General features: G+C 40.4%; 2 protein-coding genes and 1 non-coding gene across 3 annotated transcripts; 1 reads left to right on the forward strand and 2 right to left on the reverse strand.

Moving 5' to 3' along the window:
• Nucleotides 1–670: 670 nt before the first annotated feature.
• trnag-ucc (transfer RNA glycine (anticodon UCC)) lies at nt 671–742 on the reverse strand. The gene has a single exon. It is a non-coding gene; the product is annotated as a tRNA-Gly (tRNA).
• A 1270-nt stretch (nt 743–2012) lies between these two features.
• mtpap (mitochondrial poly(A) polymerase) lies at nt 2013–12974 on the reverse strand. Its single transcript, XM_067577712.1, has 9 exons — nt 12800–12974; nt 11437–11603; nt 11074–11307; nt 10726–10950; nt 9034–9245; nt 7239–7465; nt 5043–5135; nt 4856–4929; nt 2013–2629 (listed from the first exon to the last, which is right to left on the reverse strand). Exons 1-9 carry the CDS (start codon nt 12948–12950, stop codon nt 2309–2311), a joined length of 1704 nt encoding a protein of 567 aa, XP_067433813.1. The 5' UTR covers nt 12951–12974; the 3' UTR covers nt 2013–2308.
• A 1269-nt stretch (nt 12975–14243) lies between these two features.
• Nucleotides 14244–20925, forward strand: map3k8 (mitogen-activated protein kinase kinase kinase 8). The gene is made up of 8 exons (XM_067577713.1): nt 14244–14414; nt 15054–15421; nt 15577–15747; nt 16973–17234; nt 18082–18188; nt 19046–19198; nt 19762–20008; nt 20130–20925. Exons 1-8 carry the CDS (start codon nt 14360–14362, stop codon nt 20252–20254), a joined length of 1488 nt encoding a protein of 495 aa, XP_067433814.1. The 5' UTR covers nt 14244–14359; the 3' UTR covers nt 20255–20925.
• The last annotated feature ends 176 nt before the right edge of the window (nt 20926–21101 follow it).

Here is a 21101-nt window from a genome sequence, read left to right on the forward strand (position 1 = left end):
CATGACAGATCAACCAGCGGATTTTCAGGGAGGTCAATCCATTCAACAGACTTCACCACAAAACTGGCTGACTGTGGCTCCAGTGAGCTGGTTGACCACGTTGATGGGACGTCTACTTCTATATAAATCTGAGAAACACACGCTAGCACCATTATGTCACTGTGTTAGATCATTCGCTGTTAAAACTTTAATCCAGATGTAACATCTGAGGAAACGCCGTCAGTATTCTTTTTACTATCATTTGTTTTAAAAAGTGATAAATATTACAGAGACAAAGGCAGTAAAAGGTAATCAGATGAACAAAAATATCACTGAATACATCATTTAACAATACTATTCCTTAAATAGTTCAAATGGCATGTAAACAGAAATATGAAGCTCTGTTCTTTTCATTTAACCTCCAATTGGTTGGTAAAAAGGATAAACTGTTTATTTTTTCTGTAGTAGTCCACCTGTACAATCAAACTCTATTTAATATAGCAATCCTGCAATGAATGATGATGCTCTACCACTGAGTTAGGCACCTCAGGTGTGAAAGCTTATCTACACCAGTTAGTTTTATTGTAAAAAGTTGGAATGGGCTGAGAAAAACATGTTTTTCTATCCAGACTGATGAACACACACACATCTGAAAAATCAAATGTATAACTAATGATACACAAAAGAGAACTGCGATGGCCGGGAATCGAACCCGGGTCAACTGCTTGGAAGGCAGCTATGCTCACCACTATACCACCATCGCTGTGGTGTAAATGGAATTTTGCTGTCAACTCAGCAGTTAACACTGATGTAAACTGCTGTAAAAGTACTGAGACAGGAGGAGCAGAGGAGAGGAAGAGGGAGGTACACCAGGAGGAGAGAAGACATGAATTTAGAATAATTTGATGTATCACTATCTTATTTTATTTTTCTTCTCTTTAGCTTTCCTATTTTGTTGTTCTTAGCACAACTTCAATCATTCATTTGTATGAAATGCCTGTCAATACAGGCTGTGTTAACTATACAGTATACTGCAAGCTACTGTAGCATCACTGTATAAAGTCCTGCAACAGTAACAGTAGCTTATCCGGTTAGCTAACTCTAATGCAGCTATTGATCATCATAAGTTTTAGTTTATTTAACATTATGAGACATTGAAAGCACACATCTACAAAATGTCAAGGATGACAAATCAAGACCTACAAAGAAAATAATTTAATCATACCAGGAGTACCTGGAGTTGAAGTTTTTCATGTTTCATGTTCATGTTTATGCAGAACACTGAACCAAAGACAGTCAGTTATCACAAGCTCCAATTAAATATTCCAACAATTAACGCTGCAGGTAATGGAGGATGTTATGGAAATACAAGTATAGTGTCTATGAACAGTTAATTAGCATAGAGGCTCACTTTGTTAGTGTTTGCTTGCCAGTTGTAATGCTGTGGGAGGTTATGCAGTGAGGCTACAGCAGTATGCAGTAGTAACTCTATTTACTCTTGTGTACTTTTATGAAGAACATTATCCTCAGCTAACAGGTATTTGTCCACACAAACTGTGGATGAATACTTGCCCTCCCTGGCATCAAGTCTTAATAAACTTTATCAACTTACTGAAGGAAAAAAACAAAAAAAAAACAAACATAAAAGGCTCATTTTTTAAATCAACTGATTGTATGCTAAGGAAATGTATCAAGTTTTATATTTTTTTATACAGTCCTTTTTAACTAACTCACAGTATTCCGTTGTGGGTTTTTTTTGTATTTTTGACACATCTAATACCTATTAACTGCCTTATGTCAGTTTTGGGGTTCCATAATAAGCGATCCCTGTGTTTTCAGTTTATAGTAAACGCTTGATTATTCCATTCATATTGAAACATTAATGTAATAGAAAAACTTCCATCGTGTTTTTGTTTGAGATGTAGACACATGATGTTGTAAGTTACAACATCCACGTACACAGATTTTGAATAAAGATGAATCTAGTGAATATACAGTTTATGTTCCTTAATGATCATCTGGCAGTCCCTGCATCAGTTTCCACAGTATTTCCTTTAATTACAACAGAGCAGGTAGATGTACAGTCATGTATACATCAATCACTCCCTTATTCCAGGTCCCAAACTTATGCACATACAGGCCTCAGTAGCACCCTCCAGTGTCTGTGTTTGGAATGACAGTCCTGCAGATGTATCCTCTGCAGAAGCTGCTCCTGCTCTCTCCTCATCTCCTTGGTGAGACATCAGACATCACCCAAGGGTGTCCACCAGTGCATGAGATAAAGTAACGATAATAAAATGGAGGATGTTTCTGAGATCTCCAAGAGTCCTTAGCTCTTTTGCTGATTTTTATTCTTCAGGGATTCTAGCAAGCCCTTGATCCTCTCACTGGCCGCCTCCCTTTTCCTTTTCTTGCGACTTTTGATCCCTGCAATTTGGGAGGGCAGAAGGAGGGTAGCCAGTCCCCAAGGTGTGGGACGACCTGCAGGACTGACGGTTTCACTCTGCTGGAGCAGCCAGGAGCTCTCCTGACACAAAGCCACGAAGCGGTCTAGTTGTGTGGCGTTGACGTTCTTGCTGACGTTCAGAGAGGTTTCGAAGGGGTTCTGGATGTGCAGCGGGGTCACCTCTGGCTTATTCTGCTCTTTGCCCTGGAGAGAGGGAAGGGAACAATGCTGGCAGATGAAAATATGTTTGTGAGCAGCAGCAGCCATAAGCGCAGTCCTGCATGTACTGTACGCTATGGTCCATCTATCTTGTTGGTCATGCTTTTAGCGCTTTGCTGCTGTATCTGGGGCACTTATAGCTGACTGGAACACCTCTCTGCAGGCTAGCAGATGGGAGAAGCAGAGACATGGACATGGCTCTGGAAGACATTTTGACTTGAAGTGTGAAAAAGGAAAATAATTCAGAAATGGGAATGACAGGCTGATATAAAAACCTGCAATTCACCCTGAACGAGTTAGGAACGGATGCATATATGGTCTGCACCTCCATCTAGCAGTCCTGGCCATCACATGAACCATCGATATGAAGGTCAGAGAGAAGTGAAGACACTTCCATGGTACTTTGCATGCACATATCCTTTGCTAAAGCCGCATAGAAAAGGGGCTGGAGGGATAAAGGGATGGAGCTGTGGGGGGCAGGAGGGACAGAAGATGGCAACATAAAGCCATCAGTCAGAGGAATGGAGCGAACCAGAGAATTGTGGCACAGTAAAGCAGATTTATGGCTGTTTCTCCACTTGTGAAAGCCTATAGGTTTGGGTCACGGCCACCGTCTACCTGCAGGCTTCCTCTGCTGTGTCAAACTTGATATTAGTCTCATATATTAGACCGCAGGGTCTCTCTTTACCAACAGCATCAATTCATTAAACTCAAAGCACTAGCAAAGTTCCTGCATCTCATAGAATGTGCCACCAAAGCATAAAAAACAACTTTATCAACTACATTTCTAGGAGAAGAAAAAATAGGTGATGAACACGATGTTATTCAATGTTACAAATTATAAGAGTGAGGTTAATTAACTATCCTGTCCAGCTTGAGAGGGAAAATTAGTTCTGAATGCTCCACTGATGTTCATTTTTCAGATGAAGTATGACTTGGAAAGAGTTTCCCGCCTTTGGCTTGATGTTTCCTCTCCAATGTATTCATTAAAACAGTAAGTCATACCATCAGTGTATTAAAAGTATTGCACAGGCAAATAGAATAAATATGTCTTTGTTTACACTTAGCATGATGGAGCTTCTAATTGGGATCTCAGCTCAAGGGCGCCGGGCCCCGTGGGGCCGACATCAATCACACATGACAAGGACAGCTGTCATCTGTGTGTGTGGGAAGACGCCATCCAACCAAACTGCCTTTATTACCAACAGATTCTCTGTTGCTCTCTCTGTTGGAGCTCAGCTCTGGGACTGGGAGGGAAGTTGAAAGAGGGCTGAACTGGCTCTCTGCAAGTGCTGAACGCCTTTATGTTCTGGTTTTTCACTGATGCAACAGTTATGAGCCACCCAAGCAGCAGGATAGTCTAAGGGTTGGATAGACCATTTTGTGAGTAAAGCCTGACTGCTACTAGATTTTTGTGACCAATACCAATATTGGTATTTGAGAGCAACAAAAATCTGATAATGACATATGGCCAATATGCATTTTTTTTTTTTTTTTTTTTAACATAAACCCGTATCATGCACAAACATTTTTTGATAAGGATTCTTTTAATTTTAAAAATGTATGTGCAAGATATTTACTCAGTGGGATGTCTTACAGTTGAAAATTAAACTTGTCAGTACAATTTCTGTATCATCGTAAACATATCTCTAGCATTTCTGTATTGACTTGATTGATTTAACTTTTTAGTTATTTGCATAGATATACAAAGACACAGATATATATGTCTATATGCAATGAGCTAATATATTCATATCTTTATTTGTGAGGATGCCTGGTTGCAATATCCATGAGGAAGAGACTACAGACTGTAGCCCTTTCCAGACATGGAATATGCAACACCGCTACCTTCATCAATCTGTTAAAAGAGTGTTAAAGTTATGTTTTTTGTCATTCAGACAGGTGTCTTTTACATTAATGTTCCTTAATCTGACAACATTTAATTCAGACTTGCGTTTGGCGTTACGGAAATGTTGACAGGTACCAAATAGTAAGCAATTTTACATAAAAGAGACTCTGTCCTTATTCAGACCAAGACCAACATGTAAAACTGTCATTACATTTACATTACAAGGTGAATGTCTAAAATGGGCAAATGTGTGAATTAATTTCAACTTGATACATGCTAAATGCTTAACTATGTAAACTGTCATCATTTGGGCAAATTCTTTGGTTACATTGGACATTGTAGATAAGAATAATCATACATACCTTTCTGATATTTATGGACATCTTAGTGAATGCAAAAGTGGCGTAGAACTCAAAGAATTCACACAGCAGTTGCTCTGAGACAAAGAGAGAAAAGTCACGTAAGCATGGAGGGCCGCTAACGGAAACATCGATACCTATCAAAGTGAATTGCAGCCCTACAGCCCTGATTCCACGCTCTTGTGCTCACCTAGTGTTTCTGTGTTGCTCTGGAGCTGGATCTTGCTGAAGTCGCTGACAAACGTGCAGTCGTTCCCCTCAATCACGCTCTTGTCTGCGGGACCTTGTGGGACGAGAGCGGGGATACAAGGTAAATGACTGACTTTACAAGTCTATGACGGCCATACAGAAGACAGTGGAAACAGAGAGACACAAAAGGAAGGAGAAGCGGTGCCTGTCTGTGTGTGTGTATCATGTTGGTCAAAGAAACAGAAAGAAGACAGCATGGGTCATGTCCTTGTTGGGCTGGTTTACTTCTCCAGCAATGCCCTTGTTACCAGTCTCCTTCAACATGATAAGGCTGGTGCGTGTGTGTGCATGTGTGCGTGTGTGTGTCTGTGTGCTATGCCACTGTTTAAATAGCTGCCTGTATGCTCGTGCGTGTGTCTAGGGGAGGTGGGGTCATCGACCTTCCCAGAGTGATGGGCCTTTTATTGTCCTGTAAGCACTCTGTGTGATAGAGTCTGCGCTAAACGGAGCCGAGGAGGAGGAAGAGGAAGAAGAGGAGGGGGGTAGATTGCTTTTGGAAGGCAATTATCAGGCAGCCAAGGTGACAGCGAGAGGGAGAAAGAGAGAGATGGAGTGGGTGCGGTGGACTCGCAGGCAGACTGGTGTGTTGGTGCTTGCATTATCACAGGACACTGGGTTCCACATTCATTACACGTGTACACATGGTAACAGGAAAGTAACATATGCCTGTAAGTTTGTAAGTCACTGGGATTGTACAAAAATTAAATAAAACAACTGCAGACACTCTGAGGTTATGGATGAAGGACATGCTTGCTACTTTAGGTTGCTGGGTCCCACCTGGATACATTTATATTTTTGACATACCAAAATAGGACTGTAATTCCATCAATTTCAATTTTTATGTTTGGACAATGTTTAAAATGTCTAAATGGTGAAAATCAAGTTATGACAATGTGAGAGAATAAGGTCACGACAGTCCCATAAACTGTGAAGTGAAGAGTTACACTACATAAGCACCTGCAGCAGTTTACAGGACTGCAGGTGGATCGAGCTGGCTATCTTGTGTTGAATTTAACAGTTGCATCTACAAGAGTGAAAATGAATCTGCACTCTGGTCTGTGCTCTCGGTTCTTGTTTGTTAACTAGGTATCATCTCCGGTCATGAAAGTTAAAAGTGCTGGGAATTGACTTAACAGTATGCAAATTCTACTTTGTTCAGTCTGTCTCTACCTGCCAGAAACTAATGCCAGCTAGTGGTCAGCAGATATCAGGTTGATCTTTTGTCAAGAGACACAAAGCAGCAGCTGTTGAATGAGTAAGACTTTTCTTTTCTGTTCTGTCTGTGCTGAAACTAAATATCAAAGTTGATGGCCATGCTCTATTTATTTGACTCATCGAGAACTAACAGTCCATAACTGTGTGGAATAGCCTGTAACTAATGTATAATGATAACCGCCTTGCAGGTGGTCCACATGATGTCTTAAAAATGAGGTTTCATTTCTGCATTTTGCAAGAGAAAGAATCTATTAAAATTGTGAACTGATCTTGTGCTTGCAAAAATTCTACATTTATTTTTCGGGCCATGTCGTCCAGCCCTACATCAAAGAAACACTGAGCACGTCCTGCTGGTGTTAAAGTACAGATACTCTAGAATAGGAGTTTCCAAGGAGTAGGAGTTTCCAACCCGGAGTCGGGACCCCAACAAGTGATCTGAGGGCTCGTGAGATGCTCAACAGGATATTATGCTTACTGTGTACTGTACAGATCTTCCTCTAATCTTTTTTTTTTCTTTTAAATTAGAGTGTAGAATAATTCTACCTCTATAATTTATTCAAATACAAAAAAAATAAAAAAAAATCCTACTGTTGTTGAATTGGTCACACCTGGTAGACACATGCTACTGGTGACAAGGGGTTGAAAGTGAACATAGCTTTGCTTTTAAGGGTTGACAAGCCAAAAAACCTGAGAATTATCTCACCAGAAATCCTCATCATAAGAAGATTTGCTACTTTTCTCTGTCTTATGTGATAGTAAACAGGGTTTTTTTGTGTTTTGGGCTGTTGGAAAACATCAACATTTCATTTTTTGACCAAATAATTGATCAATTATTCAAGACAATTCCTGTCAGATTAATCAATAATAAAAATAAAAAACACTAGAAGACATCTCCTGAATGAAATCTGGTGTAGAGTGGTACCTGCAATGTCTCGGAGGTGGTCCAGGGTGGGGATTATTGGAGGGCTCCTCCTCTGCAGGAAGAACAGTACCATGACGGTGAGGGAGAAGTTGGTGATCCAGGCCCCGGGGATGCTGCTGGTGATGCCATGAGCTCGGGCCCAGCAGCGCACGGTGAACACGAGGGAACGCACACGTGGGTCCAGTTCACCGTACAGGTAGAGCAGCTCTGTGCTCTTGATGGCCACCCTGTGGAGAACATACAGGAAGACAGAATGAATCAAGGATGAATAATGCAGAAAAATAACCTCTGTAAGTATTATATATCATATTATTGGATTTTTATCACTGATGCATAAATAGGCAAGCAGCCTTTTACTGTCATAGTAGGTTCAAGTGAAAGTGTTTTAAAATATTTTACATAAGCTACTGTTGAGTAGTCATAACATTGCATTATTTTAAGAGCTCATCATACGTATTGTATGTGTATCTTAAGCTGAGACTAAAGCTGTCAGATAAACATAGTGGGGCTAAAAGTACGATATTTTCCTCTGAACTGTAGCAGAGTCGCAGTAGAAAGTAGCCTTAAATTTGTACACAAGTACAGCTCTTGAGTAAATGTACTTAAAATTCCTAATTCATCCAGTGGTGCTGATCAATGCCGTCCAGACGACCTCACTACGCCACTGCTTGCTTTGGTAAAATATTTCTATTAGAGCTGCAATGATGAGACCATTAACTGATTAATTGCCAACTATTAAATTATTTTTCCAAATTCTCTGATTCCAGCTTCTCAAATGTGAATATTTTCTGGATTATTTAGACTTCTGTGTCAGTAAACTGAATATTTTTGGGTTGTGGACAAAACAAGACATTTGAAGACGTATCTCACCTTGGGCTCTGGGAAACAGTGATTGACATTTTTTGCCATTTTCTGACATAAACAATGAATTGATTAATTGAGAAAATGATCATATCATGAGTTGCAGCCCTAATTTCTATACCTGTCCAGTGTAGGCCTGTTCTAAAATGTCTGCAGTTTGTATTTAACACCTTCCTACAGATCTGATTAGAAAAAAAGAGCTGTGAGTATAAAATGTGAGCACAAATTCTCAGCTGACTGAAAATTCGAAACCTGTAAAAATGTATGTAACTTCCTTCATAAAATCAAATACTGTATTATGCTGTATGTCAAGGCTCAGTGACACCAAAATCACAACTAAACCACCACTAGAGAGCAGCATTCAGCTCGGCAGTGACTGACTCAGTCACACCCAGCTGCCATTTGCTGTCACACACACATCATGGACAGGAAAACGCTGCGCTTCAAAGATTTCAGATCACGATTTGAAAAGAAGAAAAGTCCCCCTCACATCCACCCACACCTTGTGGTTCAAGGCCATTTCCTTAGAAACTGCAGAGTGGTTTTCTGTACGTTAGCAGGTGTGAAAGTGTTTGTGTATGCATACATATGTCGGCATCAATATCTTTTTAGGTTGAAAGGGAAGAAGTGAAACACAAACAAGCCCTTTGACTCAGTTTCACGGTGGAAAGGATGCAACTGAACTGTCGCAACACTTCCTGCCAAAGCATGGTTTCTGTTCGGGGGGGTTTTGCAATGCTAGTGTGGCCAAAACAATATCCAGGATCATATAGAACTAGCAGTTTCTGTGAAGTAAGAGGGCTATGACAGACTGAATTTGACATTTCGAGACATGACCCCTCTACTGTACGAAACTGACCCCTGCTCTAATGATCCACCAGAGCCATGACAAATAAGGCCTTGGTTTCATGGTCTGTGTGCGCAGGATGAATACCTGTTGTTGGCTGTGAGGTCACACTGAAAACCAGAGGGTTGGTGGGCGAAACGGACCAGGGGGCATCGAGCATTGAGAATCTTCTGCACCCCAACACATCCGGGACCAAACTGGTCCACACATGTCCCGATGACAGACAGGATGCTCTGGGTGACAGCCCGCTCTGAGTTGGCCCGCTTCATCTGATACTCCAGCGACAGACCTGCTTTTGGCTGCACAGAGAGATAGTGCTGTCAGCTTTGAAGAAAGACAAAATGAGGGTTTAATGTAGGGCTGCAACTAACGATTATTTTTATTATCAATTAATCGATTGGTTTATAAAATGTCAGAAAATGGTGAAAAATGTTGATCACTGTTTCCCCAACGTCCTCAAATGTCTTTTTTTGTCCACAACCAAAAGATATTCCATTTATTATCACAGAGGACTACAGAAACCAGAAAATATTCACATTTGAGAAGCAGAAATCTGAGAATTTGGACAAATTTAAATATAAATATTTAAAATAGTTGCAGATTAATTTAATAGTTGGCAACTAATCGATTATTTGACAAATTGTTGCAGCTCTAGTTTAATGATATTCAAGATGTTGTGTGACACATCAGCAGGAATTTGTACTGCATTAACAGCTCAAATTTGGTAATTAAGAATAGTTAAAGACAGTACAACTGCTCACATGAATGAGATGACAGACCACTCTGCTTTACAAAAATAAAAACTAATTTCAATGATTCAGGTACAAAGTAATCACCATCCCTGGCAATCTCCTGCATTTTATTCAGGCTACTATGTTTATTTTCCGCAGATTTATCCATGATGAGATTTTTCAAATGAATAAATATATCTTCTATTATGTGAGAAGACAGGGTTGTGGTTTGATCATCAGGATCTGTAGCCTATTTTTGCAGTTCTGCAAATGATCTGATTTCAGTTCTTACACCATATTAATCATTAAATCCTCATTATATCCATATCACAATTAATTTTGATGCTTTTAAGACATACTATAGATCTTCTAGATTAATTTAAACAAGTGCTTCAGGGAACAGTGTGGAAATTGTTTGCTTTACTTCTTGAATGTGAAAATCATCTTCATAGCACAGCAGCCCAGTGTGTCTGTAGTATTTTTAAAAACATTTTTCTAGTCTTGCAGAATCAGTAACCTAACCAGTAATATTTTAGTTTTCCAGTTGTAATGTGTATTATTTGTTTTATTTGTTTATTTCACCTTTTTCTCGTTTAATTGCTGTATTTTATTCGATTTCATTCTCCATACTTCTGAGAAGAACTTAAAATTAAAAATTTCTAATCCTCTTGTAACTTTGTTTTGAAAGCTGCTGTGTAAATTAAGTTTATTATGCATGTCATTTTTTCACAGTTGTCCTCAGTTTTGCTCTGTAGAACTGAGCCCTTATGAATTGCAATGTAGCCGTGGCCACATCAGCTTGTAGCGGTTTCACATGGCAACTGCAAGTGGAGAACGGTGCTTCTTTTAACACAGCTCAGTATAATACAAAATGTGTATATTATTTTGCTGGCAGATGTATTGTTCCTTTGCAACTTTAAAGATTTTATGTATGGCAACTAAAAATGTTATGTTTGTCTATACATATGTAGTCATCAGCTTTAGTTTTTTAATACTTAACCGAGTCTAGTTTAAGACACCAACTAAAGATCCCAACATCCATCATTACCATCTTTATATTCCTTCCACTGATGCTGTCCAGGTCCAGAATCATATCCAAGTCACAGCCCAGCTTCCCAAAGCCGTTCACTGATGATCCAAATGGCCTGATGGTGCATTCTGGGAAATAAGCAGTGGCAATGTCCTGGAGCAGAGAGCAGACGAGGAACCGCAGTCGGCTGTTCTCCTCTGTAAGCTGGTAGGCTTCTGTCAGGGAGGTTATCTGTTGGGCTATCTGAGGGGGGATGAATAGACGGGCCGTGGTCAACACAATCCTTTAGGCATACACGTAATTTCTTTCAGAGATGTATCTAAATGGATTCACACAGATCTGTCTTTGAAACAGCCAACCACTTACGCTCTCCTCTCTGGACAGCCTCTCTATGAGCTCGTTGATGGGAATGGTGGTTTGTGGTTGGCTTTGTTGGCTCGACTGCTGGTTTGATGAGTCCGCTGGGCCGAGGTTTCTGAGTGACAGCAGTCTGGATTTAAAAGGCACCATGGATTCATGGCTGGCGCTGGGGATCGCAGCGCCTTCAAGAATTGAAGCAACACTTTCCCGTTTAGCAAACTCCACTACCGCATACGTGCCCTGGAGAATAACACCAATACACACAACTTAAGCATCCAATTGAATCCTAGCATGACACTGAAGATGCACACACGAGCACACATTGATGAACAACACTTATGTATCTGTGGTGAGGAGTCTCGCACTTACATAGCTTTCATAAGAGAAGTACTTCTTGATATCTCCATGTCTTGATAAATACTTGAGAATCTTTTTCTCACTGGTTCTGGAGGGGCAGCTGATGAGAACAGATCTCTCCGCCTGTTCTTGTCTCTCTGCCTGGACAGCATACAAAGACTTCCGTCCATCCTTTTCATCTGAGAGTAAAAAAATGCAAAACATTCAACAAATACAATATTCACTTTCAGTTTTGCATGGAGGGAAAACATTTATTTATTGCAACTGTTTATTTCTGTGTGGTCAGCAAGGCTGTTTCTTGCCATAGGCAGACTATGCATGTGCGTAGGGCCCCCTTGACCGCTAGGGGGTCCAAGTATTTTTTTTTCTTCCTCAAATATAAATTGACACTTTCAGTAATCAAGTGTCCTCATGTGTTAATCTAAAACACATACATTATTTGAGCTCACAATGACTAAAATAAAAGGTATGTATAGATCAAAACGCAGTTTTTATTCCAAGAGCTCTTTGCCTTACAAGCAAACCAATTTCAAAGTCATCATCAGATTCTCACATATTGATGTACTGATGGCTGAGTCGGTCAAGTCTGACAATCTGACAGTGAGATGACTAGATCAAAGCCAACGTTTAGACACATAGGCTATTTTATGCACAGTTTTATGTTTATTCTTGTTCATAAATTTATAATTTATCCAAAACATTGTGTGTGTGTTTTAAAGTCATTTTATTGGTTCATTATTTATAATTTGCATGTTTGTTTTGATATTAACAATACAGCTAAGTTCCTTAAATTGAAATATGTTTTATATAAAAAGTTGTATATATAGAATATGATGCAGGTGTGTATTCACGAGTGCTTGAAAAACAAGAGTCTGCATAGGGCCCCCAAAAAGCTAGAAACAGCCCTGGTGGTCAGTATACTGTTGTGATCAGACAAAACTTTGCAGCATTTGTTACAGGCCCCAAAGAGTGGGGCTATCAGAACTTCATAGAAACTCTTAATAAAAAACATATGTGGCAATGTTAACAAGCAAAATGCATGCATGCCACAGGTCACACACACACACACGTTCTATATGTGTCAAGTCTCATGAACTGCTCGGCATACATATCCACAAAGCAACATCTACTCGAATCGAATCTTCTCTGAAACAACAGCAGAGTCACTTGGAGACTCCATTGAAGTAGTACTCATTAGTGGATAAACAGAAAGCCGAATTTTACCGAGGCTCTTGTGATGTCTTCAAACTTTCATTTTCTATTAAATAAGCTCCCTAACTTTGGATATCCAAGGTTTCCCGAAACATGAAGATTTATGAATGAAGTGTGGAACAGCGATGTATCAGAGGTTTGTTTGACATCTTCATATACTGACCAGCTTCGTCTTTCCGCGGTGCTTCAGTTTGCGCAGCAGCAACGTTTGTTCCAATACTTCTAAGAAGAAACGTGTCGACCCTCTGTAGGCACGTCGCCAGGCTGCCCCTTCCCCTCATATGTAACCTGCACACTGCAATGGAGGACGCCATTGCTGCTGTCAAAGAAATGAAAGGGCGCATGCGCCTGGCTGCTTCTACGGCTACCGAGAGGCGCGAGACAAGACGTCATTTTGGCGATATAAATGAATACATGATAAACATTCAATGAAACTGGAAGCCAAGAATGTAATACTATACTATGAAAACAAAAACCAGAAGGTTCAACGGATTGTACGTTTAGTCATTTTAATGGGAAAAATTACATCCATACATCCAAGTTCTTGAATTTAGGAAGTATTTGAGTCTATCCAACTTATAAAGTGTTGAGCATGTTACTGAAAATTAGTAACGTTAATTAGTTATAGTTACTAGTTACTTTGTAACGCGTTATTCTCAACACTGCTTATAAACAATAAGAAACGTGCACATAAAGTTAGTATGCTCCAAGAATTCCTTGGAGAAATATGATTTTATTGCCTATCTTTTCTATTAAGTTATTAATTTATATTATTTTTTATTGTTGATACTTTCACTGTCTGTCCTGTTACCATGTTGAATCCATTAACCAACTGAAAGTGAAGTCATGTCTGTTATGTTATCTGTTTTTCAATATGATGCCCAAGTGTTTTCTGTCTTAATGTCACATGCTCTAAGTGACTGTTTCTATGAATAAAGAGATGGGGGGAATGATAAATACATGTACCGTTATGGATGACTGGTCATTACTCAGTGGTGAAAGAAGTTTTCAGATAAGTTACTGAACTAAAAGCAGACATAAACCCTGTAACAATAGTCCATTATGTCCTGCAGTAAAACGTTGCTTAAATTACATAAATATCGTTAGCAGAATATACTACATGTATATACTTATAATTACTGCTGTTACTGGTGCATTCACTAAGTATGTAACGGTTGTAGCTGCTGATCAATATAAATCATATTTCGCAAACTCTATTTTTTTAAGTGTTCAAATAAATGTAGCGGGGTAAAAATACAATATTTCTCTCGCAGATGAAGTGGAGTACAATTAATTAGCAAAAAATGGAAATACTAAAGTATAAGTACCTAAAACAATGGAGTACATTAGCCTACCTAAGTAAAACTAGGTCACTGGTTCACTGAGTGTGTTCATGCAAGTTTAAAATTTAATTTAAACGTGCTGTGGTGAACTTGAACATGTCTAACGTGTTATATTTCTATTGTGCATTCACAATATGCCACTTACATTTTCCTCAGGAAACTACCCAGCGATTCTTTGGAAGTAGATGACACGTGATTCTGCGATTGCGCCACATGAAATTTGATTTTCATCTGAGAAAACAGAAGGGAAAACGAAACCTACGCAGAATAGAGCGCTGGCACCTTACATTAAAGCCCCTCCACCTCCGCGCTGATCGGCTCCACTTCCTCTGTTTACTTCCTACAAACAGTCTGGCTAGTCTCAGTCAGTCAGACAGTCGATGTTGGACGATGGAGATGCAACAGTCTCGTGGAGCTTGAGATTCACAGATCACGGTGAGTACTTCCTGTTCTATTCTTCTATATCTCATCTGACGTTATAATCAATATCATATAATAATAATAGCTGTTACACAGAGATTGGTTGTAAAGTCTGTATATCCCGAATTGTTACTATCATTTTGCTCTAGACGCAGTTATTCTGAGTACGTGCATTTCGATTGTGTTCAAAAATCTATCTCGGTTATTTTCTCAAATTTAACAAGTGGGTTTGGTGGGAAAGGAAACCCCTCTCTCTTAAAAAAAATATGTTTTGCAGATGTGTATGATTTGCATGCAGTAATTTGTGTAACAAGCTATTCCAAAAAGCCAAGCAAAGTGCGTTAATTAGCTTTTTCTCTTACAAACAAATAATCAGCATTGTGGGTATTTTATAGTTGTAAAATAAGGTCCAGGCTTTCCTGGGGGCTTCCCAGCTTTACTGTGAAACTCCCCACATCTGCTTGGAAAACAATCTTTTAAGCCCCTCCCTGTGTCTCCAGCCAGCTGAATCAAAGCAAAGCAGTGTCATTGTAAATCATGCTCTCTACACACTCCGATGAACTTTTTAAAGTCATGAACTGAATGATCACTGATAGGATCTCTTGTAATTCTAAACAAAAAACTGCAAACTGAACTCCAGATGTTTCATTTCAGAGCGAGCAGGAGTCAAGTCAAGCACCAAGATGAAGTACAAATATGACGACGGCATTGATCTGCTATTGGCTCACATGAATTTAGAGGACATCATCAACGCTGCAGAGACTCTCTATCAGCTGGAACAAGAGGAGGAGGAAGGGGGTTTGTTGTTGGAAGAGGGGCTCTCCCAGGAGGAGATGTATGAGAATGAGGAGGCTGGGGACTCAGTGGGCTCGGGGAGTCAGCAGAAGGACTATAATGATGGGGTTGGTGGTGTTCAGTACGGGACGGTGACGGACCTCCTGTCCTTTGTCAACCAGCTCTCCAACATGCAGACGGCAGCCCTGCAGCACCTGCCCGAGGAGAAGGGGGTCTTGCTGAATAAGGTGAGAAGCTGTTTTTTGTCTTTTCTGTTTCCATAACAAGACTTAATGTCAGTGTGCATGAACATTTGTCTGACTTAGATGACCTTTAACTATCAGACTAGAAAAACATGCAGTATTTCCCTTCTTTTTTTAAAAAAACTGACCTTTATTTGCAGAAGGACATGGCTATAAAAAAAGGCCGCTACCAGATCAACATGGACGTTCTCCTGTTTCCATGGAAATTGACCTACAAGAATCACGGCTGTGACCTCGTGCCTAAGGGCTCATTTGGGAAAGTCCACTTGGCCCAGGACACAACCACCAGGAAGAGGATGGCTTGCAAACTGGTGAGTCTTGCTGAGCAATGCCTGGAATTCAACCTGTGCTGACTTCTCGAAAATCTTAGCTCCGGGTGCCAAATCTTTCATCTGCCAAGTACTATTTGTTCACAGAGCAACTGCTTCTGAATGAATGTTAAAGTCAACATGACATTTGGTATGTTTTCCTTCGAAGTGAAAGAGGAACAGTGCTCACTAAAAAAAACATGTTTCTGAAACAAATTTACAAAATGGGCTAAGAATAATGTAAGAATGGAAATTTAATAGTAACTTCCCTCAGCTCCTCTGGATGTTTTTTGACACTTAATGGTAAATTCATACTAAATTGAATTTATAGGCATGCTTTAGTTTAACTCTAGCAGTCCCTGGCACACTTCTCAGTATACACTGTTCTTTTCATCCTATTCACCTGAGGCGCGTTTACTCTTTTCTACACAGAAAATATTGACAAATGAGGAAGTAGTTTCCTAGTCTGGTGCTATCACCAGATATGTTGACACAGTGTGGTGTACACACACTTACCAATGCACTGGTGCAACCTTCCCGGCAGCAGTTTATGTGCTTGGTATCTGAGTTACAATAGATTTCCTGCATATCAGCAGACAGCCTTACATAACAGTGTCGTCAGTTAATCATGATTTAAGGATTGGCCAGTGTTGCAACAAGCATGCTTTTAAGGAATAGTTCCACATTTTAGGAAACATGTTCATTTATTTTCTTGCAGAGTTAGGTGACAAAATTGATACCACACTTAAACACTATAGATAGGAGATGATTAGCTTAGCTTAACATAAAGACTGGAAACGGGGAAACAGCTACCCTGACTCTGTCCAAAGGTAAAAAAAAAAAGCTCACTAATTAACATGTATTGTGTTTAATCTTTACTGGAGTGCCTGGCAAACTCACAGTCACTCCGGGAAGTTACTGCGCCCAGCCAAGAAATAGTCCAGCACATAATGCCCCATAATACATCCAACTTTTTCATTTGTACACTTTGTTTTTTGTACTGATTAAACAAAGTGTTAGCTTTAGAAGGTGCTAAGTAGTGTAGGCAATTTTTTTTAACCTTTGGACAGAGCAAGGCTAGCTTTTTCCCCTTGCTTTCATTCTTCATGCTAAGCTAAGCAAACTGTCCACTAGCTCTAGCTTCAGAATTATTGTAGAGACATGAGGGTGGTATCGCTCTCATCTCATCTAACATGCATTTATTTACATCTCATCATCACCCTCACAGATCCCCATGGAGAACTTTAAAGCAGCTGACATAGAGTTCCAGGCCCGCTTCCGCCATGAGAACATCGCTGAGCTGTACGGGGCTCTGCTGTGGGACCAGAGCGTGCACCTGTTCATGGAGGCTGGTGAGGGCGGCTCAGTTCTGGAGAGGCTGGACAGCTGTGGGCCCATGAGGGAGTTTGAGATCATCTGGGTGACCAAGCAAGTCCTGCGGGGCCTGGAGTACCTCCACTCGCACAATGTTATCCATCATGACATCAAACGTAAGAGCAAGAAGAAAAAAAACATTGTTGATAGAGTATAAATAGTTCCGGAAATGGAATGATGTCAGTTTTTAAGAGAGTCTTAAGTGGTTGGCAGGAAAGAAGTGAATCAGTCCAAACATACCACAGAAATCTGACACTGACAATATTTTAAAGCAACTGATTGAAATGAGTTTCCTCTTGTGTAGGTTTGACAAACTATTTCTGAGGAAGTGAAAGGTAGTCAGGTTACACTGACTGAGACTGGTAGCTAATGACTGAGATTACAAAAAAAAAAGGCTTGTTACAGTAGGTGGGGCTCAGCTGAGGTTTGATGTTAGATAGCTCCACATTGGTTGGGATCAAAGCATTCTCCAGAGCCGTCTGTCAGCCTCATGGCCTAAAGGCTGTTTGGTGTCTGGAAATTCCAGCCTGCTTCTTATGCCATCTCCTCCACAGAAGGGTTAAATGTAGGGTCCAGAGAGGCGAGTGACTTAGGAAAATGGCCAACCTGGCCCTCTGACATGTTGCTGTGGTTCTTAGTGTTCCCTGCCTACGATCAAAATATGTAATTATACCTCAGTAAGGGTTTTTAAGCACAAGGATGAGACTTTTCACAAAAGGCTTGTCCTCAAATCATCTGTTGAATTCCTTTGCTAAAAGCATGTGACTTCTTCTTTGAAATCAATGCAAACTGAGTGCAAGCCAGTTCCATATGTCTGACAAGTCACTAATTAATCCTTTTATTTTATCAAACGCCAGCCTGCACAGCATAGCATAAACACTGCAAATGTACAACACTCTCTGACAGGCTGTACCTCTTTAACATCTGTGAAACATAACTTTTCATTTTCTCTTTTTTTTTTAGCCAGTAACATTGTCTTGATGTCAGACAAGGCAGTCCTGGTGGACTTTGGCCTGACAGTGCAGATGACAGAGGATATATACATTCCCAGAGACCTGAGAGGAACAGAGGTAAGACAATAAACCAGAGATCTGATATGTGTATTGTGGTAACGTTGTTTACAACTTTCACAGGCTTCAAGCCAAAGCCTGAAATGGATAGATTTCTGTTTTTTTTTCTTTTGTAATTGCTACTCTAATCAATACTTGTTTGCTAAAAAAGGCAGCAGTCACTCAGGCTAGACTTCCTTGGGGATTTTAAGAAATAAGTCTCGAAGACTTGTCAGCACTCATCTCTCTTTTTCAAAATGATTACAGAAAGCCAATGATTGGCAAGTCATTGTGCTCATTGACCTCAAAGATGCTAATAATAGCCTGCTCTTTCTTGGGGCTCTTGGCGCTTGCACGTTTTAATCAGCACTTGGGAAATTTTAGGCGTAATCCCAGAGTTTTCTCATGAGTCTTTTTCTCCCACCCTGCATCCTCCTTGCTTCCCCATGTTTTGACCCACATGTTTGCATATGTACTCTGAGCCTCTCATAGCTTGGCTTGTGGAAAGTCCCAGGGCAGACACCCAGCAGTAATAATACAAGAGACACAGAGCTAGTAAATACACTGGGCTGCTCAGGCTGACATGAACATGGGAGAGCAGGCTGGAATTTCCAGCAGAGAGAGACAAACTCTGGTAGTGAGTTTACTTTTCACACTCTGTACTGCTCTTACCTTGACACACATAGCGTGGGTCTAAAGGTTACAACAGAAAAACCCTTTAATGGTTGCTTGTTTTCCTGTTTGGTTTGGCACTGTTACACTCATTGGAATGAAAAAAACAAACAAAAAAAGAGGAACCACTTTCATAACTTTTTCTGCCATTATCTTCTGTCACTCTACTGTATCCAATTCATCTCATTATCCCTTCTTTTATCTAGATGTATATGAGTCCAGAGCTGGTTCTGTGTCGCGGACATACCACCAAGACAGACATCTACAGCCTGGGTACCACTATCATTCACATGCAGACTGGTAGCCCTCCCTGGGTGCGGAGATATCCACGCACTGCCTACCCATCATACCTCTACATTGTAAGCACTTGTTTAAAAGAATCATACTTACATGCCTCAAGATAGTATCTTTACCTTGCAGCATTTAAAAGAGTGACAAATTTTTCCATGACTTTGTTCAGGTTTTCCATAGCGTAGATTATCATGAGTAAGAACAGCGTGTTTGCAGAACGTGATCGATGACCCATTTAGTCAGTCACTACTTCTGTTTCTTTTAAAGGCTTTCCATTACATGGGTTCTATGCTTTTAAGAAGTGCTCTTTCTGTTTTTGAAATGATTATCAGCTCTTTTCATTTAGACACTGTTACTCACTTCCTCATGAAACTGTTATGGGGAAGTAATGTGACATGGCAAAGTCACTTTTCTACCTTTCTTTGTTCTCTTTTACCACAACTAAACTTGTTTTACAAGCTGCTACTCACAGTGTAACTCACAAAAGAAAAACTGGGTCACAGCTGCTGGAGGAATTCTACCCTGTTTTTTTCTCTTTATCACAGGCCTTGACTGTCTTTACAACTTTATTTTTGTCTCTGTCACTGCAGTTTTCTCTAATGCCAGTTTTGCCTTATCTCTCTCCCTGCAGATCCACAAGCTGGCACCCCCTCTGGAGGACATAGCGGAGGACTGCAGCCAGGCCATGCGCTCCTTCCTGGAGCGAGCCCTGGAGAGTAACCCTGCTCTGCGGAGCTCGGCGTCTGAGCTGCTGAAGGACGAGGCCATCAACCCGCCCAGGGAGGATCAGCCACGCTGTTGGAGCCTTGACTCAGCGATGGAGGAGGCCAACCACGCCATACTGCGCCAGCAGAGCCAGCACCATGACACCACCCAAGGTAAGGACTTAGGTGTGGAAGTTGACGGTGTTTCCTGTGATACACATTTATGAATGCAGTTCCACTAGAAATAGTAACAAATAATTTTATAACACTAAGTCCTTATTTTTCTTTTCTGCAGAATCTTCGCTGTACTCTGAAGACTCTGGCCACATGAAGAGGAAGGGCTCTTTGTACATTGACTTGGGGGCCTTGTCAGGTTACTGTAAACTGGTGACAGGCCCCCCCACATCAGAATATGGCTAGCACTGGACCATCATGGCCATTTATTTTGCCGAACTTTAGTTGAAGACAACTGATAATTTACCATTATCCTTCTTTGACTGGCTAACTCTTCACTGTTGAGGACTGATGAACAGTTCAGGTGGACAGCTGCAGGTGGCACGGCTCACTGATGAACTCTTTACAAGACTCAGGATGACTTATAATGAATGGAATTAGTTGAGCCTTGACGCTGAAATGGGCTGATGTTGCTCAGCAACACTGCAGGACGGTGTTTGAATGAGATGCATTGTGTATTAATGAGCATTAAGTTTTGGTATGAGTTCCCAGAGCCCCTTGAGGGATGTTTGTACATGCTTTTATTTCAATGTGCACAGTAACAACTCAAATATATGTTTTTTTTCTCATGAAACTAGAAGTTATTTTATCACTAACAATGTAAGCTATTTGTTCAAGTATGTGTGCATTATGCAAACATGATTGTATGTAGTTCTTTATGGACTTCCTCCTGTTAGTTCCTGTGGAATATTAATAGCATGATCATGCTATGCAAATGACGCTTCTGTGAAATGCATGCTGAATCTGATTGTGTTTTGTACATCCTGTGAGATGAGGCCAGCTGTGCTTTTGACTTAACAATGTTTGAAAATGGAAGGGTGTAATTTTGCTGTTGCTCCAATAAAATGAAAAGCCAGTACTCTCTGTGATTTTTCAGATTGCTCAATTTGGATTTTCGCTTCACAAATAAAAGAGGTACCCTTTGAAATGAAAACTTTCAGTGAGCCAGTATGTTTCATGTTCTGTCTGTGTATAAGCTCTACTTTCTTTTTCTATGTCCTCACTATTTGACAGTTGAACTCCTGTAAACTGA

This window comes from Thunnus thynnus, chromosome 21 (genome assembly GCF_963924715.1).
Source record: "Thunnus thynnus chromosome 21, fThuThy2.1, whole genome shotgun sequence".
Lineage (NCBI taxonomy): Eukaryota > Metazoa > Chordata > Actinopteri > Scombriformes > Scombridae > Thunnus > Thunnus thynnus.